The sequence below is a fragment of the Idiotropiscis lumnitzeri genome, chromosome 10, assembly GCF_059441095.1.
Source record: "Idiotropiscis lumnitzeri isolate Australia: NSW breed Sydney's pygmy pipehorse chromosome 10, RoL_Ilum_1.0, whole genome shotgun sequence".
Taxonomy (NCBI): domain Eukaryota; kingdom Metazoa; phylum Chordata; class Actinopteri; order Syngnathiformes; family Syngnathidae; genus Idiotropiscis; species Idiotropiscis lumnitzeri.
In genome coordinates, this window is record NC_142400.1 from 18,519,409 (window position 1) to 18,547,243 (window position 27,835).

Consider the following 27,835-nt stretch of genomic DNA (forward strand, 5'->3'; position numbering starts at 1 on the left):
GTATTATTGTTGTATTGCACTGGAGAGGGGAGCCCTCTAATCTCGTTGCACACTTGAGTACAATGACAATAAAGGGATTTCTAATTCTAATTCTAAAAATCACACTTTACATTAGAAAGTTGGCCAATCAAGGTTTAATTTTTTGAATTCGGTCTTAAAGTAGAATATTTATATAGAATAAAATAGAATAGAATATTTACTTATGACTGGAGGTCTAGCAATAAAAAAAAACTCTTGTCAAAAGCAGTTTCTCTTAACCTGACTGTTATTTCTGGTAGTTCTCACCATAATCCATGTCCAATCTCCAGCAGTCAATTTCCCCAAATAAAATGTTGTTTTAAATACATTCTGGGATATTATAAATACACTCCGTCCTCCACAGGTTTTATTTTGGTACTTTGGTTATCAGCAATTTGGATTTGCCTATTAGCTAAATATGTCAAGTCCAAATATTTAGAGGCATTTAGATTTAAATTTAACAACTTAACATAACAATATTCTTATTTACATTTGATTTATTTGTAAAATGTACTATTCAGATTTAACTATTAAATTTATCTTTGATAAAGTGACTAAAAAAGCCACATTGGTTTTAAAAATAGTCTTTGAAGCCAAATGTGGAAATATGTTCATCGTGAGCTGCTATACAAATGGCACTTTTTCATGGTGAATAGAATTGTAGATCTCTATCAATTCACACTTCCAGCCATTTTATTTTTTCCATTTATTCTTTTTTTTTCAATGAGGTCTCCTTTGATGGGTTGCCAATTATATGTTTGTGCTCTTTTACCCTAGCGAAATGCATTTAATGTTATTTTTTTGCAGGTGCATGACATTACAATGGAGATTCAGGACCTCCTACAGTGGCTGGAAAACACGGACATTAGATTGCCATCTTCTAAATCCATGTGGGGTATGCCTGAATCAACTACTGAGAGACTTAATGCTCATTTGGTGAGACTCACAAACTCTTACCACTTGTTAGACATAGCTCAACGTTAACCTCCTATTCCCTTTGTTCTGCACACCTGCAACGCATCAGGAGCTGTGCAATGAGATGGAGTCAAAGCTTCACACATACACAAATGTGAAAAATGCCATTCAACGAATGCTGGAAAGCAGCAATGTTGTGCCGGGATCAAGTACAGAACACAGCCTGTCGATCTTAGAACAAAGGTGGTCTTTGGTGTACAACAAAGTTCAAGAGCGAAAGGTTTCTCAACTCATCAGTTTGTTTTCTATTCTAACAGTTTTAGCCATCAATTAATATACTATAATTGTGTATTGTTATTTCTTGATTTTTTTTTCATTAGGTAAAGCTTACAAAAGGCTTGAGTCTGGCCAAGGAATTCCACAGTGACATCCAGGACCTTCTCATCAAGATGTCCAAGTGTAAAGAGTCTGTTGGACTCCTCACAGCTCCCAGCTTTGTTCTGGAGACGGTTTATAACCAACTACAGGAACATAGGGTGGGTCAGAATTGAATATATATAAATAGTAGATGGGTCATATATTTATATATTCATTTATTTTCTCTGTAAATGCCTGTTGAGGGTGCATATGTGCGTAGTGGTGATCCGAGTCATTTGTAATGTTAAAAGCATCGTGAATAATGGGTAGGGGTGTCATGGCCTGAAGTCACGGCATATTTCACCTCAAAGACAATGCTCGATCATCAAGAAAGGAAGCACATTGTGGCTTATGTAGGACTTCATTTCTGACGCAGGGACATTCGTGTCTGGAAGCTTGCTATAGTTAGCACATGCAGGTGCGGTGTGTCGTTGATGTGACTTTGTAACAGTAACACGGTGTCCTTTTGGTACGCTAACATATTTTAGCGTCAATTATGGATTAGGGCTTAAGGAGTAGTCAGTGAACTCACATTTATTAACTTCCAAAACAGTGTGTGTATGCCCGTGTTTGACAGTGAAGAAGAAAGATTGCACACACTCTCTCGCAAACGGCATAATGCTGGGAAATATCAGTTCCCAAAGAAACAGGGCATGATATGCTTGCCACAAGCACTAATTGGCCTCACATAACAAGAAAACACATAGTTAAGTTTGTTGCAATATATTATGTTATAGTGCTAACAAAATGTAAAAAATATGTTCCTCCAAATGTTTAAAGATTTTTTTTTCCCATTACATTGATTGTGTAGATCTATTACATTATCCATACTAGTGAAGAAAAACAAAACATTTTGGATAAAGGTTAAATAAAAATAAAAGCAAAAATCAATATAAGTGTTTATTTTAGTTTTCTTCAGCACAGTGCATTTTCCTAATATAATCCTCTGATTTCACTTCCTTCTACACTTAAAAAAATGGTTGGTGCCTAAGAAAAGTGAAATATGTATTTATTTCTTTTCGTATTTATATATAGTGTCACGGTATTCGTGCAACTCTGCGTAGTGTATAGTTTTGGATGCATTTTAGAATGCACAAAACAATAATTGCAAAAGATTTTAAGGGCACAATATTGTCGTCAATTTAAGCTGCACCATCATTTACACACATCTCAGAAATGCTGGTACAAGCTGCATAGTTTATCCATCCATTATCTACACCGCTTCTCCTGCAGTAAGCGGGGTGCACCCTGAACTCATTGCCAGCCAATTGCAGTGGACACAAAGACAAGCAAGCATTCGCGCTCACACTCATACCTAGGAGCAATTTAGAGGGTCCGTGTTTTTGGAACGTGGGAGGAAACCAGAGTACCTGGAAGGAACCCACAAAGGCACAGGCAGAACATGCCAACTCCACACAGGTAGGCCAGAGCTGGAATCGATCCAACGACCTCTGCAATGTGAGGCCATCGTGCTAGCCAGTCGTCCATCGTGCCGCCCCTGCATAGTTTAATCAAAGCAAAATATTCAACCGTTTTATTAATGTATACATAATTCAAAGGGTGGCACGGTCACCGATTGGTTAGCACGTCCACCTCACAGTACAGAAACGCATGGTTCCATTTTGGCTCCGGCCCTCCTGTGTAGAGTTTGCATGTTTTCCCCATGGGTTTTCTTGAAGTACTCCGGTTTCTTGCCACAGTCAAAAAACATGCATGGTACATTAAGGGAACACTCTAAATTGGCTCTTAGGTGTGATTGTGAGCACCAGTGGTTGTCCGGCAGGCACTCAGTTGGGATCTTGAATAGGCTTGGAGAGGCTCCAGCATGCCCAAGACCCTTGTGGGGATAAGCGGCTCGGATAATGGATGGACATATAAAATTAATTTCAGCATGACATAATGTAATGCCTGTTTATTCTCTAATTTCCATTTCTGTAAAGACACTGGTGGATGAAGTGAATGGTTATGGAGAGAAGAAGACAACAGTGGAGAGTGCTGGCAGTAGACTTGCTGAGTTTAGTAGGAAAGAGGACTGTGACATCATACATAACCTCATCATGACTGTTCAAGATCGCTATAAAAAACTACAGCAGTGTATTTCAGAGAGAAGCATCATGCTGGATGAGGTTAAAAAGAATGCCAAACAGGTAGAGGGTTTTCTACACTTACTATTACCATTCATGTAATTGATTATCTTTCTGGGAAACAACCACCTTTAATCCGTTTCAGTTTCATGAATCTTGGCGCCTCCTGGTGGACTGGATGTTTGAAGTAGAAGAAACCTTAGACAACCATAAAGAGATTGCATCGACGCATGAGGAGATCAAACAGCAGCTAGCTGAGCAGAAGGTGCAGTCCATGTTTAACAACAAGTTTTTATTTTCTTTGCATATTCGCTGATCCCAATTATTTTGTTTAGGAGTTCCAGAAAGTGCTAAGATCCAAGAGACCCATGTATGAGGCGACACTAAAGAGTGGCCGCAAACTTCATGAGAGAGCTCAAAGTAGCCATGACCAACAGCACCTGGAAAACCTCCTGGCTGAATTGAAAGACACGTGGGACACCATCAGTGGAAAGTCTTTGGAGAGGTATCAGATCTGTTGTTGTTGGCCGGAGAACTTTAATCATACTAAGTCTAAATGTTGCTTGTGTTTTATTCCTCTGGCAGACAACACAAACTGGAGGAAGCTTTGCTGTTCTCAGGGAGGTTCACAGATGCTCTTCAAGCACTGAATGACTGGCTTTATAGAGCAGAGCCACACTTAGCTGAGGATGTTCCTGTCAGTGGAGACAAGGACATGGTCAACAATCTGATAGAGAAACATAAAGTAAAGCACCAAAACTGAATTTTTACATTACTATGTCAAGTTCTAGGTTCTGCAAAACAAAATGCATTCTTATTTATATCACATTCTCAAGATTTGCACTGCTGATCACCATATTTCTCTTTGTTCTATTTGACTCTTTAAAACTGTGAGTACTGATTCGGCGCTAATGTACTGTCAGATTCTTCATTTTCTTCCCAGCCCAGCTGAGAGCTTTTTAAAACTACTGAAGCTATTGCCAACAAACTTTCATTCAGATAATGATGTTCTTTCAGAAATGATTGTATTCTCTCTTGCACATACAGTTTATTAGTGTCACAATTTTACAATTTCTCATCATTGTTCTTCTCACCCAGGCATTTCAAAAGGAGCTGGGGAAGCGAGCAGGGTGCATCAAGACCCTGAAGCGCTCTGTAAAGGACCTGACCAGAAGTAGCACGGCTGATTCACACTGGCTGCAGGAGCAAATGGATGAACTGGAGGGCCGCTGGGAGGTGGTGTGTCAGCTGTCCGTCGGCAAACAGGACAGACTTGAGGCTGCACTTCAGCAGGTAGTTGAAGCATAGTGAACTGTAACTTTCTATGTTTTGTAATTGACTAGGGCAGTAAAAAAATCTGTGTTAACTGTGGAGATTAATTAAAACAAATTCTCAGTTAACTCAGTTGTATTTACTTCAAAATTAATTTGTATACTTTGCAAGGGCAAATTCAAATACTGTAACTAATTAGCTGTCCATTTTCAGCACATTATCTCAGAACAAAACACCTTGCTCAAGTTACCACTGGGCCTTGCAAACTAACACTGTTGGAGTGTGCTTGTGGGCAGAACTAAATGTATACGTTTTGAGAAGTGTTTCTAAGAAAAATCCTCGTAAAGATGACTCATTATAGATCGTATTAAAGGATTACAGAAAGCTATTGGAAGTCTTTGAATTTAAACATACTTCACATTTGATGATTTTACATTAATTCCAAGATATTATTCAAGTAAATATCTGTTACAAGTTTCACATAGTAGTTGAAAAATTTGATTACCGTATTTTCCGGACCAAAGGGCACACTTTAAAGTCCCAAATCTTCCCCAAAACCAACGAAGCGCCTGGTGCCTTGTAAAGCGACTGGACGAAACATCACTCTCGACTCTCGACCATCAACCCTTTTACTCATTGGGCTGTTTGGAGTGCATGTTAGCACACCCTGCTGGTCAAAGTCTGAGTCATCTATGCTCCGAATTGACTGTGACTATACATTATGTGACTATGGTGTTTGGGTGATGGTGTAGGAGAAAGCTGGACAAAAGGGCAGCTGTCCACAATGTTGTAGTCTGTCTTATCATTTATGTTATTGCAAGCGAGAAACGTCCCAGGTTTAGACAACAGACTGCAAAAAGCCCAAAGCACAACAGCACATCTCTCTAAACAGCCATGCACATCTCTCTAAACAGCCGTGATTGGCTGAGTCTGAGTGGCTCCCAAGAAGCCATTGCTGTAATTGGCTAAGGCTGAGTGGCTCCCAAGAAGCCATTGCTATAATCATTTGGTGTTATTTTTATTTCTTTTGGGTATATAGATGGCATGAGAGATACATGTTTTGTGTTAATCTTATTTCTTTGTTTCATTGTTTGCTTTTATGATGAGTTTTTTTGGTTTTGATTTGAAACCGTGACTCTAAGGAGTGTGGTGACCAGTGAAGTCCCTCCCCTGACGTTGTCTAGTAGACGTATTGCCATGACACTTCTGATTGGTTAAAGTCAATGTTACTGGCAGTGATTCCTAATAGTGTCAGGACATCTATCATTGATTTGAGGTGATTCTTTTGGCAGCAATCCTTTAAGGGATTGAGTCCTGGTGAACTGGCATCAGCTAGCTAGCTGATCTTGGCTTGAGCTGAGTTAGCTAGCATGAAGCGTGTTAAGCTGGCGCTAGCTTGTATTAGATAGCTCTAAGCTGGTGCTAGCTTGCATTAGCTCTATAGAGCGCGCGCTGAGCTAGAGCTCGTGCCGGCGTGCCTAGTATATGCATTAAATGCTGCAATAGCACCCTCCACTGGTGTTGCGCCCTTTGATGCAGCGTGTCTTATGGCCGTAAAAATACGGTAATCACAATTAATTCCAGATTCTGTTTAATTAATTAGTTAAAAAATGTAATCAGTTGGCAGCACCAGAATTTACACAATAAAACATAACATACTCGGAGTACCGATAATTATTGTTTTTATGGTTGATTGACATTTTTTTTTATTTAATAAAAGTTGCCAGTATTGCTAATTGCTATCTTTGATCTCATGAGGCCGAGAAATTCGATGTCCTTGTCCACTCTTTCATGGAACGTCTGACTGAGGTGGAGAGGCTTTTTAAATATGGAGTCATACCAGAGGAAGAGGAAAGTTTGCTTACCTTCCACAAAGAGAATGAGGTAAGCACAGTTTCCTTTTGTATGCAGAGAAGGTCCAATGTGGAGGCGGGTCAGGGCTACAGAACAAGTCAATAAGCATTTAGTAATAAGCTCAGAAGCATTGGCCATTGAATGACTGATTACATGAATGTATGCGGACTAAAGCTTTTGCTTCCTTTTCCACAGGAGACAATGTTTACCTTAAAATCTCAGTCAGCAGAGTTAGAGAATATCCAGTGTCTGGGTAAAAAGATCCTCTCCTCTTGTCACCCAGACTCAGTTATAACCCTCAAGTCCTGGATGGGTGTCACCAAAACCCGCTATGAGGAGGTGAGCGATTTGTTTGACGGAATAATAAAAAAATTCATTCATTCTTCAAACACGGGTGTGCCACTGACTGTTAGGTAAATTAAATGTACAAATGTCATCATTAGAACATCCTTTTGTGGTTTTCTGGGATAGGTTTTGACGTGGGTGCAGCAACATGGCTTAAGGATCCAGACCAGTTTAGCTTTACTGGGGGAAGAGAGAGAGCAAGTCCAAAGGCTGTTGGAATGGATCTCTTCAGCACAAGAAGCTCTCAGTATCAGAGATGAAGAGCCCTTGCCGGAAAACACAGAGCAGAACCAAGAACTCATTGAGCAGCACGCTGTAAATTTTCCACCATGCAAAACTTTTCATTATAGAATCAGACCTTCAGATTCCAGTGTAACTTTACCACACATCCACATTTTACTAAATGTGATTTCAACCTGCAGGTATTCATGGAGGAGCTAAATAAGAAGCTGCCAGAAGTTGAACATGCAACAAAGACCTGCAAACACAAGAGTGTTTCTAAGCAACATGTTTCCCCCAGAAAATGGCCGATCACAAGTAAAAACACAACCGATAATGCTTGTGTGTAGCGTTTACTTGATTGAACTGATGTCTGACTAGGACTCTTTGTCTACCCAGAGAGGCGGAGCACTCTGAAGTTTGCGCCTCCAGTATCGCTCCCCCTTGAGCACCTTGACCCCCAGACCCCACAGCTGAGTCAGCTGGTCAGTCAGTGGCAGAAACTTTGGCTCCAGGCACTAGCAAGGCAAAAACATCTTGACCAACACCGGCAAAAACTCAAAGAGGTTATTGTGTTTTAAAAATGTCATATCAGTATGAAACAAGTATTAGAAGAGTCCAGTATGCACCCTTGGTCATTATTTTTGATCAATTGTATTGATGTTTCATTAGAAAGAAAGCCCTACTTTTTTGCTTAGTTTTTCTTTTTTTTAAATACAGATAGAAGAATTTGCCAACTTCGACTTTAATATTTGGCGAAAACGCTACATTCAGTGGATAAGCCATTTGAAGTCTCGCATTCTAGATGTATTCCGCAACATTGACCGGGATCAGGACGGCCGCATCAGCCAAAAAGAGTTCATCGACTATGTCCTGGCTTCTAGTAAGACCCACGGCTTTGTCTATTGTTGTTATGTGTAAAATGTGAAATGAATCCATTAACAGATTTGAATGACAGATGACAAGTATCCATCATAAGGCACTCATATCAACAGATCAATGATTCAAAAAGATCCAAGTTACCATAGTACACCAGATCCTATATAGTTTCTGTCTGTCATAAGTCTGAAAATTCCCCCCCTTCATTGCAGAATTCCCCACCAACTCCCTGGAGATGAATGCAGTGGCAGCCATCTTTGACATGAACAGTGATGGTTTCATTGATTACTATGAATTTGTTAGCGCGCTGCACCCTAGCAGAGATCCTTACAGAAAAACACTGGATGCCGATCAAATCAATGAAGAGGTACAAACAATTCTTACTAGCCAAACAATTACTTGCCGTAACTCACGTTACTCAGATGCTTCAACAGACAGACATATTTGTTTTTGCAGGTGAGACGTCAGGTATCCCAATGTAATTGTCCCAAGAGGTTTCAAGTGGAGCAGATCAGTGCCAACAGATACAGAGTGATTAATCATTTTGCTTTAACATTTGCTTCTTTAATAATCTGTTTTTACGTAACAAGCAATATTTTTAACAGTGCATTGTCATTGCAAATTTTGTGCAGTTTGGAGATTCCCAGCAGTTGCGGATGGTTCGGATGTTGCGGAGCACACTGATGGTCAGAGTGGGAGGAGGCTGGACTGCCTTAGACGAGTTCCTGGTAAAGAATGATCCCTGCAGAGGTAAGGTTACTGCAAACTGGACTTGTCCTAATCACATTTTTACTTCAAGAACACTGATGACTCAATGTGTCAAGAAATGAGGTAAATAAAAAACAACATACAAACATAAGTCACATTGTTTGCAGGTAATTTATTTTACAAAACACAACATAAAAAATGGACATTTCATCTTGGAAGGCAAGTTATAACATTAATAAAATAAAAGCTAGGATAAATAGGTGTAAAATATGCTCGGTTAGGTTTTAGGACTGTATTGTCAAGGCTGTTTAAATTAATACATTCTTCCGAGGATAGAACACAAAATATTCTGACACCCAACCAATTGCCACAAAACTTTGTGGAAATAATGTCATAGGAAACAAACAAACCATTATATTTTGGTGCAGATCATATATTCATAAAAGTTGGAAAATTCAACAAATGTATTAACGTGAAAATTTCACAGAAATTAAAAAGCTCAGAAACAAAGGAAAAAAATCAATAATGGTCAGTCAAATACGAATCTGCAAAGACACAACTTGAATTTCATAATAATGAATTCAAATTAGTAAATTAACTAAGTCTGACATTGCTTAGAGCAGTGCTTCTCAATTATTTTTTTGTCACGCCTACCCCCCAGCAAGAAGGAAACAATTAACACCCAGCCTCCGCCCCCACCCACTTTCCGTTGCAACTATAAATTATAGCATTTTCGTTGCAAAACAGACCTACACCGTAGAGTTAATACCCGCTGCACACAATGTGCAAGGAGAGCGCCACTGCCAACTACTGGAGTGGACGTGCAATTACACTTCATTGTGATACGCCGAAAAATAGGCACGTTCCCCAGATTCACACGCGCCCCCCCCCCAGGAGGGCCGGCCCAAATATTTGAGAAGCACTGGCTTAGAACATATTTAGCCTCGGTGGAAGAGGAAAATTGAAGAAACAGATAGGTATGGTGCCCAAAATAGCGGAAAATAACATTAAAATTGGTGAACTCCAATGTCAATGTGCATGAGAGTTCAAAGCAATTGTGATTGTCATTAGTTGAGTTCTAGTTTCATTTTATTCATCATTACTTTTGTCTTTTGTTATTTCAGTGATTACTGGGGAATTATTTCTTTAACTAAACAGGGTAACGACGCATTGGTTTAATGTGCACATCCCAACATCAGGCTGTTTTTTGATGAATGGCTGATAAAACAAAATCAACAATACAGCATCCTAAAAACTGCTCTTTTGGCAACAGTTAAAGGTCGAACCAACCTGAAGATCAAGGAGAAGTACTTGTCTCCCACAGGGAGCACCTCGAAAGGTTTGACTGTCATCAGGTCCAACTCAAGCCTCAGTCTCTACAGCAGTGCCTCAGCCCCCACTAGCCCCATGACACGCAAGGCAAGCTATTACTTACAAACCTTTTGGCACCTTTGGTTTGTAGAATTCCACATCCCTGAATGTTAAATAATCAAATGGCATTGACATTAACACTGTAGATTATTTCACCAATGATTCCTACCAATCAACTCGGTTTGCTTTTTAGGCTTTACTGCGCCGAAGTTTTTCAGGCGACCGTTGCATTCGTCCTCGAAGTTCCATTGCTGCATTGGGATCTGAACTCTTGTTTGTCACAACGGAGGGGCTCAACTCTCTCTCACCATCAGGTCAGGGAATCACCGCATATATATGAAGTCTCAAGTAGTCAATGGTGGGCGGTCAAGGCCTTCAAAGCCTTCTCTGCTGGCCTAACATAATCAAGAAAAAAATGATCATATTCTTCACCTTGATGTCATATTATATCCTAGTGTTGTATTTTTACGTGAGTTTTTATCCAATCAGAATTCCGCTAGCTCGTGTTGCCAGGCAGGTTTCACAATACCACTAGCACGCACTATTCGTCCAAGGCCTTCAGATACAATCGTGCGCGCATCTATTCTGTCAAAGTTGATGGGCTTTCAGTGTTGATAGACAGTTGCGGTGGCCAATCAGATCACAAGTTAGTTACAGTGGGCCTTCTTGCTGGCCTTACGCTGAAGGTGATGGAAACATTTTGTAATTGGATACTCACTCGTGTGTGGGGGGGGGGGCAGCGCTATATGTAATCAACACACCCAAAAGTCGTAACTGCCGATTGTTCGGAGATCTAAAATACATTCTTGCTTTTTTAAACCACAATGGCTGAAGGAGGGAAAAGTGGGGATTTAATTGCAGATACACTTGCGAGGTTATTTTTAAGACGGACCTTTCAAGAGAAGATAGGTCGTCCAACACTCACTCAGCACTGTGTAAGTTTGTTTCTGTATATTATTTGTCCAACCATGGTATCATAATTGATGGTTTTATGAGGGGGATTTATTCAAGTAGGACTAAGTAGGACTTCATTGAAGGCACAGCTGTGAAATGCACTGCATGCCACCACAAGTAGTTATTTATTGCTGTTTATTGTTCACATCTCGACTGCATACATAGAATATTTTTTTTATACTATAAATGACATTTTCATTTTTCGCCCCACACAGAAGAAGCTGAGCGGCTGCTTCCCACATGATTTCTTCTGCCTCCAAGGTCCATGTGTGCAATAAACCCAAACTGCCTTATGGCCCCGAAAGACAGACACGATGACAATTAGGAGTGTTGTGATCGAAGGGCAATGAAATCATATACAAAAAGCAGACCCTGAAGACAAAGTACAGAAGGTCAACATGCAGAAAGATCTGCAGCGTTGGGATGTCCGTGGGAAGTAAAGACACTGAAACTATCCTTTCAAGTGTGAAGAATCGCCATTTTTCATTCCTCAGTTCCTGCTCACTCATGAGAATATAATTGTGTACGGCGTACTTTTATAAAGTTTTTGCATGGAAACTTAATGCATGGTAGCCTTATGAGCATTTTTTTCCTCATTATCATTGTCCTCTGAGTTTAATACTATCAGAATCAGAAAGTCTCAACTGCTACGTATAGTAATTGTCTGTAAATGGACATCAATACTCAGTCATGAACATTTGTATAGTATAGGATTGACATGGGGGGGGGAGAAAGTGTGCTCACTTTGTGTTGCCCACTGAGTATCCAAAAAGACACAAAACCAAAACCACTATGTTGGTACTCAATTGTACAATGTGAATTGTTTTTTGCTGCAAAGATTATATTGTTGGCAGGGCCACACCTTCACGTCTTTTACGGTTTCTGATGCTGTGTGTTTAATTGTTTTAATGCTCTCCAGTTTTAGAATAGGTTCATCATTGAACATTGTGTATCCAGCAATGCAATGACATTTTGACGAGCTGATTTTTACTTTTATTTTTTTGGGAGGATTAGTTTTGATGTATTTTTATGCAACATTGCTGTGAAAGTATAGTTCTGATATATTTTTTTTCATAAGAAGATTTGCTTTTTTTTTCTTTTTTTCTTCACACAATAAGCACTTTCTGTGTCTGACTGCTTTACAGTTCAATTTATAAGGAAGAAACGTAGTAGTTATGCGATACATGCTAGAATCTGAAATTAATGTTTTTGGACATACCATTAATCATAAAGTCATCCGTCTTTTCTAACGATACTAACCTTAGAATTTACAGTATTTCTTTCTGCTTGTTTAGCCGGCAATCTGTATCAAAAGTACATCTTGTTGCTTATTTTTCTGTTTTGTGGACTCTCTCGTATAGTCAGCCCATGCGCAAACAACATATGATCGATTCAGTACGTGGTACATGAGGAGTACAACTCAACTTTACATTGGTGGACATGAAATAAAATTTCCCTTTGGAGAACTGCCAATCCAATACAATTTAACAAACTGGTCAGTTTTAACGTTTTGCCTATTTGCTGCCTTTTTAAAAATTCTGAATAAACACAGCTTTTTTTTTTTTGGGTCAGATTTGACACTACCGACAGCAGCTGAAATACTGTAGGGTAGTTGTATTTGGTATATGCAGTAGAATTGATTCATTAAATATTTTTACAGCATAGACTTCTCCTTTATATACTAATAATGTCCATTTGGTCACAATTTGTTTGTATTTGGGAAATGGATTATATTGTGGGCAAAAAAATAAATAAATACATAATTCAATTACTATGCACACTTGACTTAATCTGCTGTACCTGTTTCTGTACCCAGCATTACGATGTCCAACATTAGGTCACTAATCATTTTTCTGTTTACATGTACCAATAAATACATAATTTGTTACAAAATTTGACAATTGTCTGGGATTATTACGTCACTATGATGCTATCAACAAAATCAGTCTAGCTTTAGTCATTTGCTGATTTTGGTGGATTTTATTGCAAAAGTTTTTTGTTTTAATTTGGGAGGTAGGGGATATGACCTGCGCCATGTTTTGCCCTCACATGTAGTAGTAGAAGTTGTAGTAACTCTAATGGAGTTGATGACATTAATAGAGTATGAGTATTAGTAGTGGTGGTGCTATGTGAAAACGTAGGCCATACGATAGACCGCTGTTGTGTGTTTTGTAATGACCAAGTCTTAGTGGCAGAAATTGTATCTGTGAATGCTCATCTCAGTTTGCTTTCCTGCTGTCCAAAAACCCTCAATCTTTCCGCAGACATGCAGAGCTGAAAACACAGTCATATTGGTTTAAATACAGAGGCCAACAGTTTTCAAAAATAAATCAGAGTATTGTACGATGAATGTACTTACAATGACCCTAGATCAGAACAACACCCTGCTGCCAGGTTTTATCAAAGCAATAAAATGTGAGCGAGCCTGTGAACTCTTTGGCTCAAGTGCACTATTTGGAAATGAATTGGAAATGTTTACTTGCTTAGTCTTTCAAAAATCCCTCAGGAGAATGTTCACAATCTGTTATTAACAGTATCTACATAACACTTGCAGAAAAAATTCACATTAAAGTAAGGATTTTATTATGATCATGCATTTGGAAGTCCTAGTGAAATACAGTATGCTCCCACAGTTTGACGAATTGACAACTTTTCCAAGAACTTGGAATGCAAACTGGTATCTTCCCAGCAACGAGTCCATTCATCCATTATCTGTACCGCTTGTCCTCACAAGGGTCGGTGGTGGTTCTGGAGCCTATCCTAGGCAGTAGGCGGGGTACACCCTGAACTGGTTGCCAGCCAATCGCAGGGCACATAAAGACAAACAACCATCCATGCTCACATTCATACTCAGGAGCAATTAGAGTGTCCAATCAACCTGCCATGCATGTTTTTGGAATGTGGGAGGAAACCGGAGTACCCGGAGGAAACCCACGCAGGGAGAACATGCAAACTCCACAGAGGAAGGCCTGAGCCGGAATCGAATCCATGACCTCTGCACTGTGAGGCCAACGTGCTTACCAGTCGTCCACCGTGCCGCCCGCACCAAGTCCCACTTTTATATTTCGAAACTGATATCCACTCTCCAGAGTGAAACCTGAAAGGGCACGGTGTTCGTGCTCATCACGAATTGTCCATAACGAACATCATGTTCAAATATTGTGTCCATATGTGGTACCAGGACACCGCAGGCCACAGTTTGATGATTGACTTTGTAGTCGCATTATCGGATTTGAGGCCGCATGTCTTGGACACTCGGATGAAAAGAGGAGCATTGCTGTCAACAAATCACCACCTGGTCGTGTGTTGGCTCCAACAGTGTGGGAAGATGCCGGTCACGCAGACTGAAACCTATTGTGAGGGTTTGCTGGGAATGTCTGGCAGAATCCCCCTGTCAAAAAGAGTTTCAACTCTTGCCTTGAGCAGAACTTTGCCCACATCCTGGGGGAGGCAGAGCACATTGAGGCATGTTTCGTGCCCTTATTGTTGAGGCAGCTGATCGGAGCTGTGGCCGTAAGGTGGTCGGTGCCTGTCGTGGCGGCAATCCCGGAAACCCGCTGTTGTATAATGGCGGTAAGGGATACGGTCAAGCTGAAGAAAGAGTCCTATAGGGCCTTCTTGGCCTGTGGGACTCCGGAGGCAGCAGACAGATACCTGCTGGCCAAGCGGAATGCATCTTTTCCGGTCACTGAGGCAAAAAACTCAGGCGTGGGAGGAGTTCAGAGAGGCCATTGCAAACAGCCGGAAGAAATTCTGGTCCACCATCCAGTGTCTTAGGAGAGGGAAGCAGTGCACCATTTACACTGTGTGTAGTGGAGATGGAGTGCTGCTGACCTCGACTCTGGACATTGTGAGCCGGTAGGGAGAGTACGTCAAAGACTTCCTCAATTCCACCGCCTTCCACTGAGGAAGCAGAGCCTGGAGACTCAGAAGAAATCTCCCCTACCTCTGGGGTATACGTAACCGAGGTGTTTAAAAAGCTCTTCGGTGGGAAATGCCCGGGGGTGGATGTTGTGGGGGTGTCAAAGTTGACACGCGGTGGTGGTTCCCCTTTTTATGAAGGGGGACTGGAAGGTGTCACTGACGGATGATGAATGATGGCCAGTCAAACTTTCATAAAATGCGTACCACTAAATGAACTGATGTCACCTCCTTGAATGTCCCAAACATAACTAGCTTTTTCGTATGGAACAAAAATTATTTTTGTTTTAGGTTAGGGTAAAACCCTTTACTTTTATTGGATTCTTTTTGATACGGTATTTCATTTTGCTCTAGCTTGCCGTATTCCATTCCCCCACCCATGTTTCCTCTGAGTTTGATTCCCAGGCCGGACCCCTGTCTCAGCCCTCAGCAGTCACATGACAACATCCAAATATCCGGATTAGTAAAGCACTGGAGTCAAAGTGAATAATGCATACTCCACTGGAGCATCAAAAGGCCAAAGCTGATTTGCTGCGCAGTGTCTTTGTAGCTGCATACCTTCCTCCACGGGTGTGAAACCTTTCACGAGAGCAGGCTCAACATTTCCCTTCCCACAGGCAGGTAGGTAGTATTTGATGTCATCTGCAAAGATTACAAAATAATTACACTAAATAATAACTACAAAATTTGAATATTTCATTGACAATATTATTATAACATAACATCATCACCATATCATCGTTATCTGTAAATAATTGTGTAACTGCTGTGATTCTAGGCTTATGATTATATTCAAATATATTTTCCTTTCAACGTGATTGTAAAATTGCAATGTAATTTACTAAATACTCCACATTACTTGGGTTACTGTGCAACTGGCTGTCATAGTTAAAGGTTACATTGTGTGGCAGGGCGTGGTTACTTTAATCAGGAGTTATGTCTGTTAGTTTGAGGAAAGAGACGGAAACGTGGGGCGCATACGGGAAAATGTTCGAGTTCTGCTGATTACTCCTTAATTCCTGTTGAGAAGCGGAAATGGTATGTGGTCATAAGTAACGTGTGTTTTATGTTATTTTGATGCAGGTGACGACCCACAAGCTGCAGCCGGCATGGCGGCCGCCTTGTCCATTAAACAAAAGAGAAAATAGTCCCCTCAAGTTTATTATTTTGGCACACATATTTAGCGTGTCGCAACAAACCCAGCATGGAGAATGACTAAGGTTTCAAAATGCTATTTGAACAAAACCTGCACACAGACCTCAACCACTCTCTGGGGTTGACTTGTCTGCTAAAGACTTTTCAAAGATAAAACCATCTAAAAGCATCTTTCTGGATATTAGGACGCCGCTATAAATTGGTGTGGCCACAATATAAGCACCAATAGTGTGGACATTCAGACACAGCCCAAGAGAAAGAAATGCACTCAAATTTACCCACAATGCACTTGGAAAAGTAGTGAGCATCAATGGTCACTCAACGGGTTACCAGAGACCACACTGCATTGCATTGCAAGTTTAACGGGAAGATAAAAAAAAGTGTGCAAACGAGGGGCAGTGCAAGTGTGAACATCAAAGTGATAGAGTAACCATGGAAATGATTAATTCACTGAATTTAATTTAGTAAAATATGTACAATTAAGAAAATACTATAGTTTAAAATAAATAATAAAATAATTCACAATAAATAATCGGCGATCTTAAACCACAGGCCGCTATGACTTGCGCGCAAAAAAAAAAACAAGGACACAAAAAAAAAAAACCAGTCAAGTCAACTACCCCTTAGCCCCGGGGAAAAAATACTGGCACGTGCCTGGGGTTGCATAATGTTGAGAGATTATAAAATGTCTGTTATCAAACACCCCAAGAAGCACCAAGAAGGAGGGAAAAGAGAAAATAAACACAAAAAGTCTGATGGTACTATAGAGGTATTTTGTAACCACGTTTTAGCATTAGAATCACCTTTTCATTATCTCCTTAAGCACAACACAATGCGTTTCTGTATTTTGTGCAATGATTTTGAAATTTCATGCAGCAGACTGGACAAAAAATGTATAGAAATTCTGGAATTTCCAAATATACTCTATAGAATAGATCTTATTAATAATGGAAAGTACCGGATAAAAAACATACATTGTTTCCCAATTATATCCGGGTATGCGCGCATGCGTGTGTTTGTGTGTGTGCGTGCGTAACTGTTTGCGTTTGCGTATAAATCGGAATTAGATTAATTTGATGAATTTAATGTTGTTTTATAAAGTTCAGTCAATTTACTTGCTTTAAAGGAATTAGCCAACCGTGATGGCCCATTTTCTCTAACAAGCTCAGTTTGTTTATTTTTTGATCAGGAAACTGACATTAGTTGTCATATTCTTTGTTTTATCTATTAATTTCGGAGAAATTAGGAAATAATTGACGACTTGAGAAACGACCAATTTTAATGAGGAATACGGCTACGCCCTCCTCCGCTCTCGCCGTGTCTCCTTGGGAATCACGGAAGGGATCGATTGCAAACGCTCCATTGGAAATCATTGTACTTTCATTGTTTATCGTTCACGTTGCTTTGGTAAATGCGACAGCAGTCTTTTAGGATTTGATACAAGATCCGCAGCCCGTCTTTTTTCCACCTGTGGTCAGTTTTGCGGGATTATTGTTTAACTGCACAAGTTCTCTCATTAACCATGCCCCCCCCCGGTCTTACTTTTGGCCGCATCATTTTCAATGGAGCCACAGAAACCAAAATATTACTACAAGAAGACTGGAACCAACAGCTAAGTGCCTCAGTGTTTAATGAGGGAAGTCAAAGTTGATCAAAGGTTTAAGTAATGAGGGGGTTAAAAATCTGACGGCTGCACTCACTGGTAGTTGGTTTAACAGCAGCAGAGGAAAACATCAAAGAGCAGTCACCTCTTTTCATCTGGGAGTTTAGGATGTCATTTACGCATGCGCATGACTGCCTTCGAAGCCCAGACCGGAAGTTTAATGGCTGCCGGCACGCGCACACGCACATCAAACACGCGCGCTCTTATACTCGCGTTTGCGACCGACGTAACGTAGTCAACTCATTCAATTGGGACGGTTTGTGGAAGCCGTGAGAAGTGAGCTCCATGTGACACGGTAAGCGAATAGTTTTTGGTGTGTGATATGTGTACTATCGCATCGTCAATGTCACTCGACTGTATTGTGTCAACGTCTACCAAGAGTTCAAAGTCACTGAGTGTGATGTTAGTTCATCATACATCGTTTTTTACAACAATACGGCTTCATCCCATTATTGCCATTGATTGTTGATTAGGAGTGTAGAACTCAATAAAGCAAACGTTAACAATATTTATTTACCTTGGTGAGTGCGTTGCATCCACACAGTGCTTTTTATAGGAGCAGTGGGGTAGTGTGTGAAAGTTCATGGCATCCTTCACCAGATGAGGAGGGAAGGTCGAGTACAGTCTTCAGCGTATGTCAATTTTGTTTAGTTTGGGTTTTGAATATCTCAAGCATTTGTTGTACTAAACATGCACATGCAAATACAAGTGTATTTTGCAATTTGGAGCATGATGCTCACTCTCAAATAGTATCATGAATGAAGGTCAGGTAACTGCTAATGGAAAAAAAAAACAAAGTTCAAAAGTAATAACATTTAAAACAGGCCTGTATACACTTCTGGAATTGGAGCCTAGATTAAAATTGCATCAGCAGCATAATCCAAGAGAAACAAAAAGACAATGAATCAGAAGAAAAATTACAACGGCACACTTCACAACCAGCAAGTCGGAGGCGTGGCTCGATTACGTCATATTGGGCGCCTTCACGATTTTGCAGTGGCGCTGGCCCCATCTGGATGTGTTTCAAACCGTTACACTAAATCCGATACAATACAATACAACTTTATTTGTACAGCATATTTCACAACAGCTGGTTAATGTGTAGCAATTTGAGAACCTGTTCGAGGCGACACGGCTATTTTTTTTGTGTGTAATACAACATATTAAAATGTGTACAAAACTTGTCCCTTATCCTTTAAGTTGGAACTTTTTCAAAATTTTGTCACATTAATGATGGACATGGGAATTAGCAGTTGCATATATCTTTATTAGTTTCACAAATCCTACACAACTTTAAACCATGATTATGATTTTTTTTTCTGGCAGATAATTAGAAACCTAGTTGTTTTTGAAATGAAAAAAAGTTCAACATATTTGAAAGTATTTTTTTATCCCCCACCAAATAATCTGATCAAACTGTGCTTTCTTCATGTGTTCCAGATTGCATAGACCTCCGTTTCTTCATCCATTTCATCAACACCGCCATCATGTCAGTGCTGACTCACGTGCTGGCATGTTTGTTTGGCATGGGCTCCTGGGTGGCGATCAACGGAATGTGGGTGGAGCTTCCGCTGATCGTGCCGCAGATTCCTGAGGGTTGGTTCCTGCCATCCTACCTCACAGTCCTCATCCAGATTGCCAACATAGGCCCCCTCATCATCACCTTGATGCATCATTTTCGCCCTGGAGTGCTGGATGAGAAGCCGGTGGTCTACAGCATCGTTGTGTTGGGGAGCATTGCGACATTCCTTTTGGCTTTCTTCTGGAAGCACACCGTAATCATCGGGAGCTCCCCGCACAGTTTGCCTCTCTTGATATTATGTTTCCTACTCTCTGTGGTCGACTGCACCTCCTCAGTCACCTTTCTGCCTTTTATGATGCGTCTTTGCCCCCAGTACCTCACCAGCTACTTTGCAGGTGAAGGCCTCAGCGGTCTGGTGCCTGCACTAGTAGCTCTTATTCAAGGTGTCGGTGTGGATCGTTGTCATAATGCCACATTGACAGTTTCATTGAACAAAACACTTGAGAATTTCACAATTGACACTGAGAAGCTCCAAACAGTCCATGAACCTGCAAAATTCTCTGCTCAGGTCTTCTTCCTGTTCCTCAGCGTTATGATGGTGGTTTGCTTGATAGCCTTCATTCTACTTAACCATCACCCAGCTGTTGCTCGGCAGAAGAAGAAGAAGCTGTTTTTCACTGAAGAAGTGACACTGGGAAAGGGAGAGCAAGTTCTCTCTTTACACACCCAAACACCAGAGCAAAAACCAATGTTAAATCCCTTCGAATCTGCAAGGAGGGAACCTCGCAGCTCCTTTGGCAGGGGTACGTACAGCAACTCTGAGGTGGCTATCATCTTTGCCGTACTGGCTTGGGTGAACGCTCTGACCAATGCAGTGCTGCCATCAGTGCAGTCTTACTCCTGTCTGCCTTACGGGAAACAGGCCTACCATCTGGCTGCCACAATGGCAGCTGTTGCCAACCCACTGGCCTGTTTCATTGCCATGTTTATGCCAATCAGGTACGTGTGACTAATGGAGCATTCTGAAAATCCTCATCTACAAATATAAGCTAATCAAAGGCGAAATATTTCTGTAATGACACCTACTATAGCTAAGGCACAGGAAACATAGTAGCATGTATACTGGGGTTCTAATAATTACAGTAATTTATGAATGATGTTCTTTTAGCTAAATATAAGTGATCGTTTAGCCAAAAGACTAGATCAAGACTGAAAATGTAGGTTTTCATTGAATATCTACTTTGCTTCCAGGTCACTCATCTTCATGTGTTTTCTGACTGTGTTTGGCACTGGATTTGGAGCCTACATCATGGCAATGGCTGCTCTTAGTCCTTGTCCTTTGCTGGTCCACAGTGGAACTGGAACTGCTGTTATAGTAAGACTCTTTCAATTCTCAAGCTTTTTATTTTACTTACAGTACACAAAGCATGTACAGCGGCAGGATTTTTTTTTCCCTCCCGGGGCTAACGGGGGTTGAGGGTGGGTGGGAGATTGAGAAAAAAAATGAATGATTTTTATGTCTTCAAACGCTACTTTTTAGAAGGGTAGTTCATTTGTCACCACGGAGGCGATGATCTGGATCACTCAGCTCATTGCTGCTGTTTTGCATGGATATGCATATAGTACAAATAAAGTCCATACTGCTGCCGCGCAAGAAGCTTGGTGCCAAGCATTCAAGCAGTAGCGAAAGAAATGACTTATGGAACGCTTTTTATTTATTGACTATTATTTTTTTTAATCAGTATGCCACTGGTTAGTGTGAACTGCTTTGTGAGCGTGGGACATGAGCCCTTTAAAAAAAAAAAAGAAAAAATGCATCTTTGACGATCTCAAAATCGTGTTGTCTGAGATTGCGCTTTCAGTCCCAAAATGATAAATTGTTTTGCCCTACACCGAAAGCAAACGTATGGAAGCGTAGAACTGAAACTTTTTTCCACTGAAAAACTCATTAGATCGTATTTGCAATGTATGTTCCAATTTGGGCTGTCAAAATTATTGTGTGAAAGAGCTGTGTTTGATTTTTTTTTTTTAAATTAATCGAGTCAAAATATTTGACGCAATTTAAGCATGCGCAGAATGACCCGCCAATGCATCCCATAATCACACTCAGTGATCTCAGTCAAAGCTGCTTCTTCTTCTACAGACCCCCCCCCCCCGCCCAAGTTTATAAATCAGCGCCATATTATAGTAAACAGGTCACACTAACCTGCGCCAAACTAGTTTAAAAAAAAAAAAACAAAAGAAAAAGCATCACGTCTATGTCAAACTGTTGCCCATACTCCCGGAAGTCATGTTTTTTGCCGCTGCTTGAAGGCCAGCTTTGTAACGCTGCAGCAGTACGGACTTTATTTGCACTGTACGGCAGTTACACAAACACAAGTTATAACGCATTTAAATACGGAGGTTATTATTCAGTCAGTTAGGTGGCATCCTAATAGCTTGTAACACATGGGCAGCTGCAAATGTTATGTTATCTGACCTTTCCACCAGAAATGGCTTATGTTTTGTATCTCATTTCATTTTCATTTTTTTACCATTATTACTTATTTTATTTTAGATTTTGTCCTGTGCTACTACCAATACAGCCAAATGTATTATTTTTATGCACTTATTTTACATCTTGTGTCCTTCAGGTGCTGGTTTGGATAGTGTTTGTTCTCTCCCTGTCCTATGTAAAGGTAATAATTGGAGTAATTCTACGTGATGAGGGCCATAGCGCCCTCGTGTGGTGTGGGGCAGTAGTCCAGTTGGGCTCCATGGTAGGGGCCCTTTCCATGTTTCCCCTCGTTAGCGTCTATGGTCTTTTTAAGTCAGGCGATCCTTGCAACACCAAGTGTCCCATGTGACCAAGAAATGTTTCAAAACAGTGCTGTACAAACCAGAAGTTCAACATGCACTTGTACTGTAATATGGGCACATTAGTAGGAGTGTTAAAAAGCCTTTCAAAATTCCAACTGTTCAACACAGCTGAAGTGCCTCAGGTTGCTTATGTCACTCCATTTTGTTGTGTAAACAGACTTGGTAATACATTGTAGATTTCTTATTTCACTTTCTTTATCAGTCTTCTGGAAGAGTAAGGACTATAAAAAAAAGTCCAGATCTAAATATTGCTGCAGTTGTTATATTTGTTCATCTGTCTTTTTGAGTTTTGCATTTTCAGTTCCTTAGTTGATGCTAAGGAGGTCAGCTATAATAATAATAATAATAATGATGATGATAATAATAATAATAATAATATAAAAGTATTTAAGTATTATTTTGAGTGTGCGCCTCTAAGATGTGGTACTTTTTTTTTTATTTTTTTTTTTTTTATTAAGATATTGATTTCAGAGTATGTTGTTTCATTAAAGTACAAACTGCTGTATAATGTTACTGGGGTGGAGAAACTGTTAAGACAATGCCAAATAAAACCAAAATGAAATTTAGAGGAGTTTTTTTGGAATGTCAACGTTTCTCATTTATTTTTAATGAAAACATATGTATGTGTGTGTGCGCATATGTAAACACACGAACATAAGGCGCACTAGACTAAAAAATTCAAGCAACTTTATTTAACATAAGTAGACAAAGTTTTTGTTTGTACTTTAAGTATTTAACAATGTACACATTTTGATCAGTCCTCATCCACAAATCTATCAAAGTCCTCATCTTCTGTACCCGAAATGAAGAGCTGGACGAGTTTTCCATCAAACACGGCAGCTTCCCTCTTGTCATGGTCAGCCAGTCGCGCTGCCGCCAGGCCCCTCAAATATGATGCCGGCTTTTGTGAAAGCTCATTGAAAGCGGACACATGAGCCCATGCTTCTAAAAAATCCACTCTCAAATTGTGGCATAACAAGCCATGCGCTGCCTCTCAGTCTTAGTAAGGATATTGTAACGTCTGAGTTAAATTTTTGTTATTACGTTTTGTTTTCAGTTGACAACACAAAGCGAATCCGACATTGTAGGAAAGAAGGTGCATTGGAGGCCATTTATTTTGACACTAAAAACAAATCAAGTTGACATTCGAAGTGTTATATCATTGACATGTCTTGAGGTCCCCAATCAAATGTGTTGCTGCAGGGGTAGATGGAAAACAGGCAGGGCACTGGCCCTCGAGTAATAGGATTCAGGACCCTGATTTAAAGGGTTAAATAAATAAGCTATTGTAAAGGTATTTTAAGGTAAATATGCTGTGGAGTGCATCTTTAACCTTTGTGGTCAGGGGCGTCAAAAAGGGGAGAATACGGAAAATAATTCTAGGCACCCAGAAGGGCCCCTATTAAAATTATAATCCTGACAAAATATGACACTCAGTAATAGATGTACAATTACCCATATATTTAATTTAGAATGCATTGGTGGCAACAGTAAATGTATTTGTCTTTTTCTTCATGCCCCCCCCTTGTAAAGGACTGAAAGTACCAAAATTAATTAAATAAATGAACACACAATAAAATGTTTAATTAGAATTGTCATTAATTAAATGTTTCATTTATTAATTAAATATGGAATTAAATAAATAAATATGTAATTAATTAAATTAGCAATGATTAGATTTAAAAAAATATACAGAATTATTTTTGTGTTTAATTATTCTATGGTCCCACATTGCAGTGTTTCATGGATTAATTTTATCTGTCAAACTGCCCATCAAAGTTAGATGGCGGGGCTTAACGCTGACAAACTCAGATCTCGCCTCAGCCATTGCTTTGGCATGAAGTGATTGCAAACATGGCGGCTACGATGATGGAGGACTTTCATGAGCTCCCTTGATTGAGCAGTCGAGACTTGTATTTAGTTGCTTTGCTTGACCATTTAAACCGATGTAGAGGTGATTAGCGTCACTCACTGTATCGGAGCATTTTCACAGGACGGTCTCGGTTGTTATCGATCCATTAATCTGGAATTGATTTGCCTTGACTTGATGAGCAGCCCAACCAATCAGGTGTCAGGACCTGCCCACCAAACCTTGATGGGCGAGTTTGACCTCCCACCTCCCACGGTAATAGTACGTTCTTCGATCGAGTTAAAATTAACAGCACTGCTCAGGGCAGCAGTTAGCTTTTGGTTGCTAAACAGATGACGTTAGCACAACAAAACTAGCTTCTCACTGGCTACTTGATGCCTAGCTGTTGGCATGCATGCACGTTCGCGTCCACCATCGCTAGCAGCCAATTTGTGAAGCTGTCAGCGTTGCGGCGCGAATCAGTGTTGATTTCAGATAAAGTCCTCATCGATCAACCCTGGAGCTGGTCTTCTTGAACGGTGCGCATTGCGGGGCCTCTTCGGGAGCGTCAATGTTCAGCGAACAAAAAGTTTCAGCAAGGATGCCAACTCCACAGCCGAGTGAGGCCGCATTGGAATGCTCCATTGATTGGTGTATGCGTATCCCGTAGCTGTTACATTCCAATGAATAAAACGGCGCGTTGTAGGTATGTCGTCTACAGTTGATAAAAATCCTCATCCAAATAAATGTGCCTGTGTACTGATTCCTACTTCAGCCTCTGTAAATATTCCGACTGGTGTTTTCATGCCGTGCGTCGTCACCGTGATCAGCAAAGAAGTGGTGTACCGTGTCCTAGCAGCATAATCTATGTACCTATGCTCACTTTCACATTTCCTCATTTTCATATAAATCTGCCACGGAGAGGTTAATCCTTTCGATATATGTTGATGTGGTCAAAGGTAGGTTATGTCCACATGAATGTTGGTGCCAATTGATCACCGTTTTTGGACGTTATAAGCAATGAAAGTACAACAATTTTCAATGGAGAGTTTGTAATCGATACCTTGACTGACTCTGCAGTACCATGGGGAGAGCGCAGGGGGTCACGGCCATATTCCTCATACAAAGTAGGCATTTTTCAAGTCGTCACTTATTTCCTAATTTCTCCAACATGCATAGATGAAAAGAAAATTTCTTTTTCCTGATAAAAAGAATATATAAACTGAACTTGTTAGTGAGAAATTGGCCATCTTGGCTCATGTCCTCCTTTAAGGTCATTCAGCCATCCATCCATTATCTGTACCACTTCTCCTCACTAGGGTTGCGGGGGGTGCTGGAGCCTATCCCAGCTATCTTCGGGCAGTAGGCGGGGGACACCCTGAACTGGTTGCCAACCAATTGCAGGGCACACAGAGACGAACAACCATCCACACTCACACTTATATCTAGAGCAATTTAGAGTGTTCAATCGACATGCCATGCATGTTTTTTGGAATGTGGGAGGAAACCGGAGTACCCGGAGGAAACCCACGCAGGCACGGGGAGAACATGCAAACTCCACACAGGAAGGCTGGAGCCGGGATTAAGATAATTTATATGGTTTTAATTATACAAATTGACTTTAACTCTGGTTATGTGACCAACACCGAGGAATATTTTTTTCATATTATAAATAAGATTATTTAACTTGTGTGTCAATATTGTCCATCTCTGGTATGTTTTTCTTTGAATAATGTCGAATATTTATTGACTTTTTTATTTATGTATTTATTTTTATTTTATTTTATTTATTTTTTTACATGCATGCTTCACTTAATGTGTTGTCTCGTTTTGGCCACGAGGTGGTAGTGGTTCCCGATTGTTTTCTTTATTCTTGATAAATTTGAAATTAAATACAAAAATACTGGTTTCTCTGACAATCTGATGATGATGATTGAAAGGGGCTCTCCTCACACTCCTTTTACAATGGCACACACATTCATGAAACGTATTCCAAAGGCTGTTGAAGACGTGTGATAAAACTTTTTTGTTTATTAATGATAGAAAGACAAACATGGCCGAAACACGGTTAAAACAAAACAAATCTAACGACGAGTCTAGGACATTTGCATTAAAAAACAAACATGAGTATCCTTAAAGTAGATTTATTACTTAAAATACGGTACGTCAAGCTTACCTCACATTTGGTCTTGAAGAGCAGCAAGTTGAGTAGGTCACGTGGTTAAATCCCGGAGGTAGTGCCGTCGTGAAAAAGTCACCTCGTTTCTTCTTTTCTTTCTGTTTAGTAGTCTCACATTTCATTTTAGTCGTGACATGTGCATGGTATAATACGTGAGACTATCTACTTAATGTTCGTGGTTGGCGTCATACTGTCGAGCAGTTAGGCTGCTGTCTTGACGTTCATTTGTTGCTTAACAGTGTCCTCTAGTGGCCATTTTGTCATTATTCTTGACATGTATAATATAATGCGGTGTGTCAAGGATGTTGGTCCTTAGTAATAAATACACACATATTTCGAAAACAGTGAATTAGACTGTTAGAATCAGTTTATTTTCATAGAGTACCCAGAGAAAACCCACGCTGGCACGGTAAGAACATCTCCAAACTCCACACAGGAAGGCTCTGCACTGTGAGGCCATTGTGCCCCCACATCTTGTTTAATAGCTTTTACTATTTGGTTGTATTTCTTCTTGGTACAATGGATTTGAAATTTCTACCCCCCAAAAAAACTTCATCATTCAAAAGTGTTCAAGAAGCTCAAGTTATTTATTACTCTAATCAACTTGTTTGGGAAGGGAATTGGTAAATTAATTTGGAAAGAATATCCATCTTGGTCAATAATATTCTTCCAAAGACTGAGATATCGTTTTGCAACCGATTAAAAAATTATTTGCATTTGTTGATATTCTAAAAAATGTTCACCTTTTCTGAAATGTTTCTGTCTTTTGTTATAATCATCCCCAAATAGTCAACCTCTTTTTTAATTTTTATGTTTAATGACAATAGCATAGGGTGCTCTTTCAGCGCAAATAGTTCACATTTATTTATATTTAGGTGTAGACCAGAGGCCTTTGAGAAATGATCAATTATTTGCAGCGCTAATGGAATTTGAGATTCATTTTTCCAAAACAGGTTTGTATCGTCAGCTAGCGGACTCATTATTTATTATTATTATTATTTATTTATTTAACTGTTTACCCATTATCACGAGTCCTGCAACTGCACTACTTTTAATTAAGATTGCTAACATCTCTGCAACCATTACAAACAAGAAGGGAGAGCTTCCACAGCCCTGGCGAATACCTCTACTTATGTTGAATTTATTACACGCGACACGACCCAAAGAAACTGAATATTTTTGTCATAATATATCATACCAATGGTGCTAATATGTTTTCCCCAAAACCAAAATGAGAAAGTGTTTGAAAAAAATAAAGGGATGTTCAACTGAATCATATGCTTTGTGAAAATCTGAGAAAAAAAATGTAACTTTTTTCTTCAATAAAATCACTTGCAATCCGGTAACTGCAAAACAAGTCTAATGCTGTCGTGAATATTTCTGTCTCTAAGGAATAGTGATTGTGTTTCGTTAATTAGGTCTGAAACTCCCCGTTTTAGTGTTGCTGCAATAGAGCCAGCAAAAATGTTGTAGTTTGTATTTAATAATGTGATGAGTCTTAAATTGTCCAATTGTCTTTCATATTTTCCTGGTTTTGTATTAGTGTAATTAGCACCTGTTTCAATCGAATCATAATTATTTTTGATTGATGCACTCTAGTAACGCATTAAAGATTATATCTATGAAAAAAATACACTGTGAATGATCGCAC

The 27,835-nt window shown here is 39.9% G+C and overlaps 2 protein-coding genes and 1 long non-coding RNA gene across 6 annotated transcripts in view; 2 read left to right on the forward strand and 1 right to left on the reverse strand.

The window, feature by feature from the left end:
- macf1b (microtubule actin crosslinking factor 1b) overlaps nucleotides 1-12,872 on the forward strand; it is a 36,233-nt gene extending 23,361 nt beyond the window's left edge. For 3 of the 4 annotated variants that reach the window (XM_088305787.1, XM_088305784.1, XM_088305786.1), the window contains 20 exons: nucleotides 826-954; nucleotides 1,043-1,213; nucleotides 1,314-1,469; nucleotides 3,291-3,497; nucleotides 3,580-3,699; nucleotides 3,770-3,939; nucleotides 4,020-4,179; nucleotides 4,533-4,727; nucleotides 6,465-6,590; nucleotides 6,756-6,899; nucleotides 7,032-7,220; nucleotides 7,328-7,442; nucleotides 7,524-7,690; nucleotides 7,845-8,007; nucleotides 8,216-8,370; nucleotides 8,460-8,534; nucleotides 8,636-8,753; nucleotides 9,985-10,130; nucleotides 10,276-10,396; nucleotides 11,252-12,872. In XM_088305787.1, coding sequence (XP_088161913.1) covers nucleotides 826-954; nucleotides 1,043-1,213; nucleotides 1,314-1,469; nucleotides 3,291-3,497; nucleotides 3,580-3,699; nucleotides 3,770-3,939; nucleotides 4,020-4,179; nucleotides 4,533-4,727; nucleotides 6,465-6,590; nucleotides 6,756-6,899; nucleotides 7,032-7,220; nucleotides 7,328-7,442; nucleotides 7,524-7,690; nucleotides 7,845-8,007; nucleotides 8,216-8,370; nucleotides 8,460-8,534; nucleotides 8,636-8,753; nucleotides 9,985-10,130; nucleotides 10,276-10,396; nucleotides 11,252-11,280 — 2,856 coding nt within the window. In that variant the 3' untranslated portion in view covers nucleotides 11,281-12,872. The remainder of the gene's footprint in view (nucleotides 1-825; nucleotides 955-1,042; nucleotides 1,214-1,313; nucleotides 1,470-3,290; nucleotides 3,498-3,579; nucleotides 3,700-3,769; nucleotides 3,940-4,019; nucleotides 4,180-4,532; nucleotides 4,728-6,464; nucleotides 6,591-6,755; nucleotides 6,900-7,031; nucleotides 7,221-7,327; nucleotides 7,443-7,523; nucleotides 7,691-7,844; nucleotides 8,008-8,215; nucleotides 8,371-8,459; nucleotides 8,535-8,635; nucleotides 8,754-9,984; nucleotides 10,131-10,275; nucleotides 10,397-11,251) is intronic. The other variant, XM_088305785.1, reaches the window with a different exon arrangement.
- On the reverse strand, nucleotides 9,783-17,981 carry LOC148329575 (uncharacterized). The gene is made up of 3 exons (XR_015845540.1): nucleotides 17,813-17,981; nucleotides 15,516-15,599; nucleotides 9,783-10,477 (listed from the first exon to the last, which is right to left on the reverse strand). It is a non-coding gene; the product is annotated as an uncharacterized LOC148329575 (long non-coding RNA).
- slc52a3-2b (solute carrier family 52 member 3-2b) lies at nucleotides 17,902-22,722 on the forward strand. Its single transcript, XM_088305788.1, has 4 exons — nucleotides 17,902-18,070; nucleotides 19,216-20,296; nucleotides 20,549-20,672; nucleotides 21,931-22,722. Exons 2-4 carry the CDS (start codon nucleotides 19,263-19,265, stop codon nucleotides 22,141-22,143), a joined length of 1,371 nt encoding a protein of 456 aa, XP_088161914.1. The 5' UTR covers nucleotides 17,902-18,070; nucleotides 19,216-19,262; the 3' UTR covers nucleotides 22,144-22,722.
- The last annotated feature ends 5,113 nt before the right edge of the window (nucleotides 22,723-27,835 follow it).

What these genes read in the sequence shown, in the direction of transcription:
- slc52a3-2b (XM_088305788.1), top strand. Translation starts at nt 19,263, where the DNA reads ATGTCAGTGCTGACTCACGTGCTGGCATGTTTGTTTGGCATGGGCTCC. An exon ending in GCCATGTTTATGCCAATCAG is followed by an intron (nt 20,297 to 20,548) that starts GTACGTGTGACT and finishes CTTTGCTTCCAG; the next exon opens with GTCACTCATCTTCATGTGTT. An exon ending in GAACTGGAACTGCTGTTATA is followed by an intron (nt 20,673 to 21,930) that starts GTAAGACTCTTT and finishes TGTGTCCTTCAG; the next exon opens with GTGCTGGTTTGGATAGTGTT.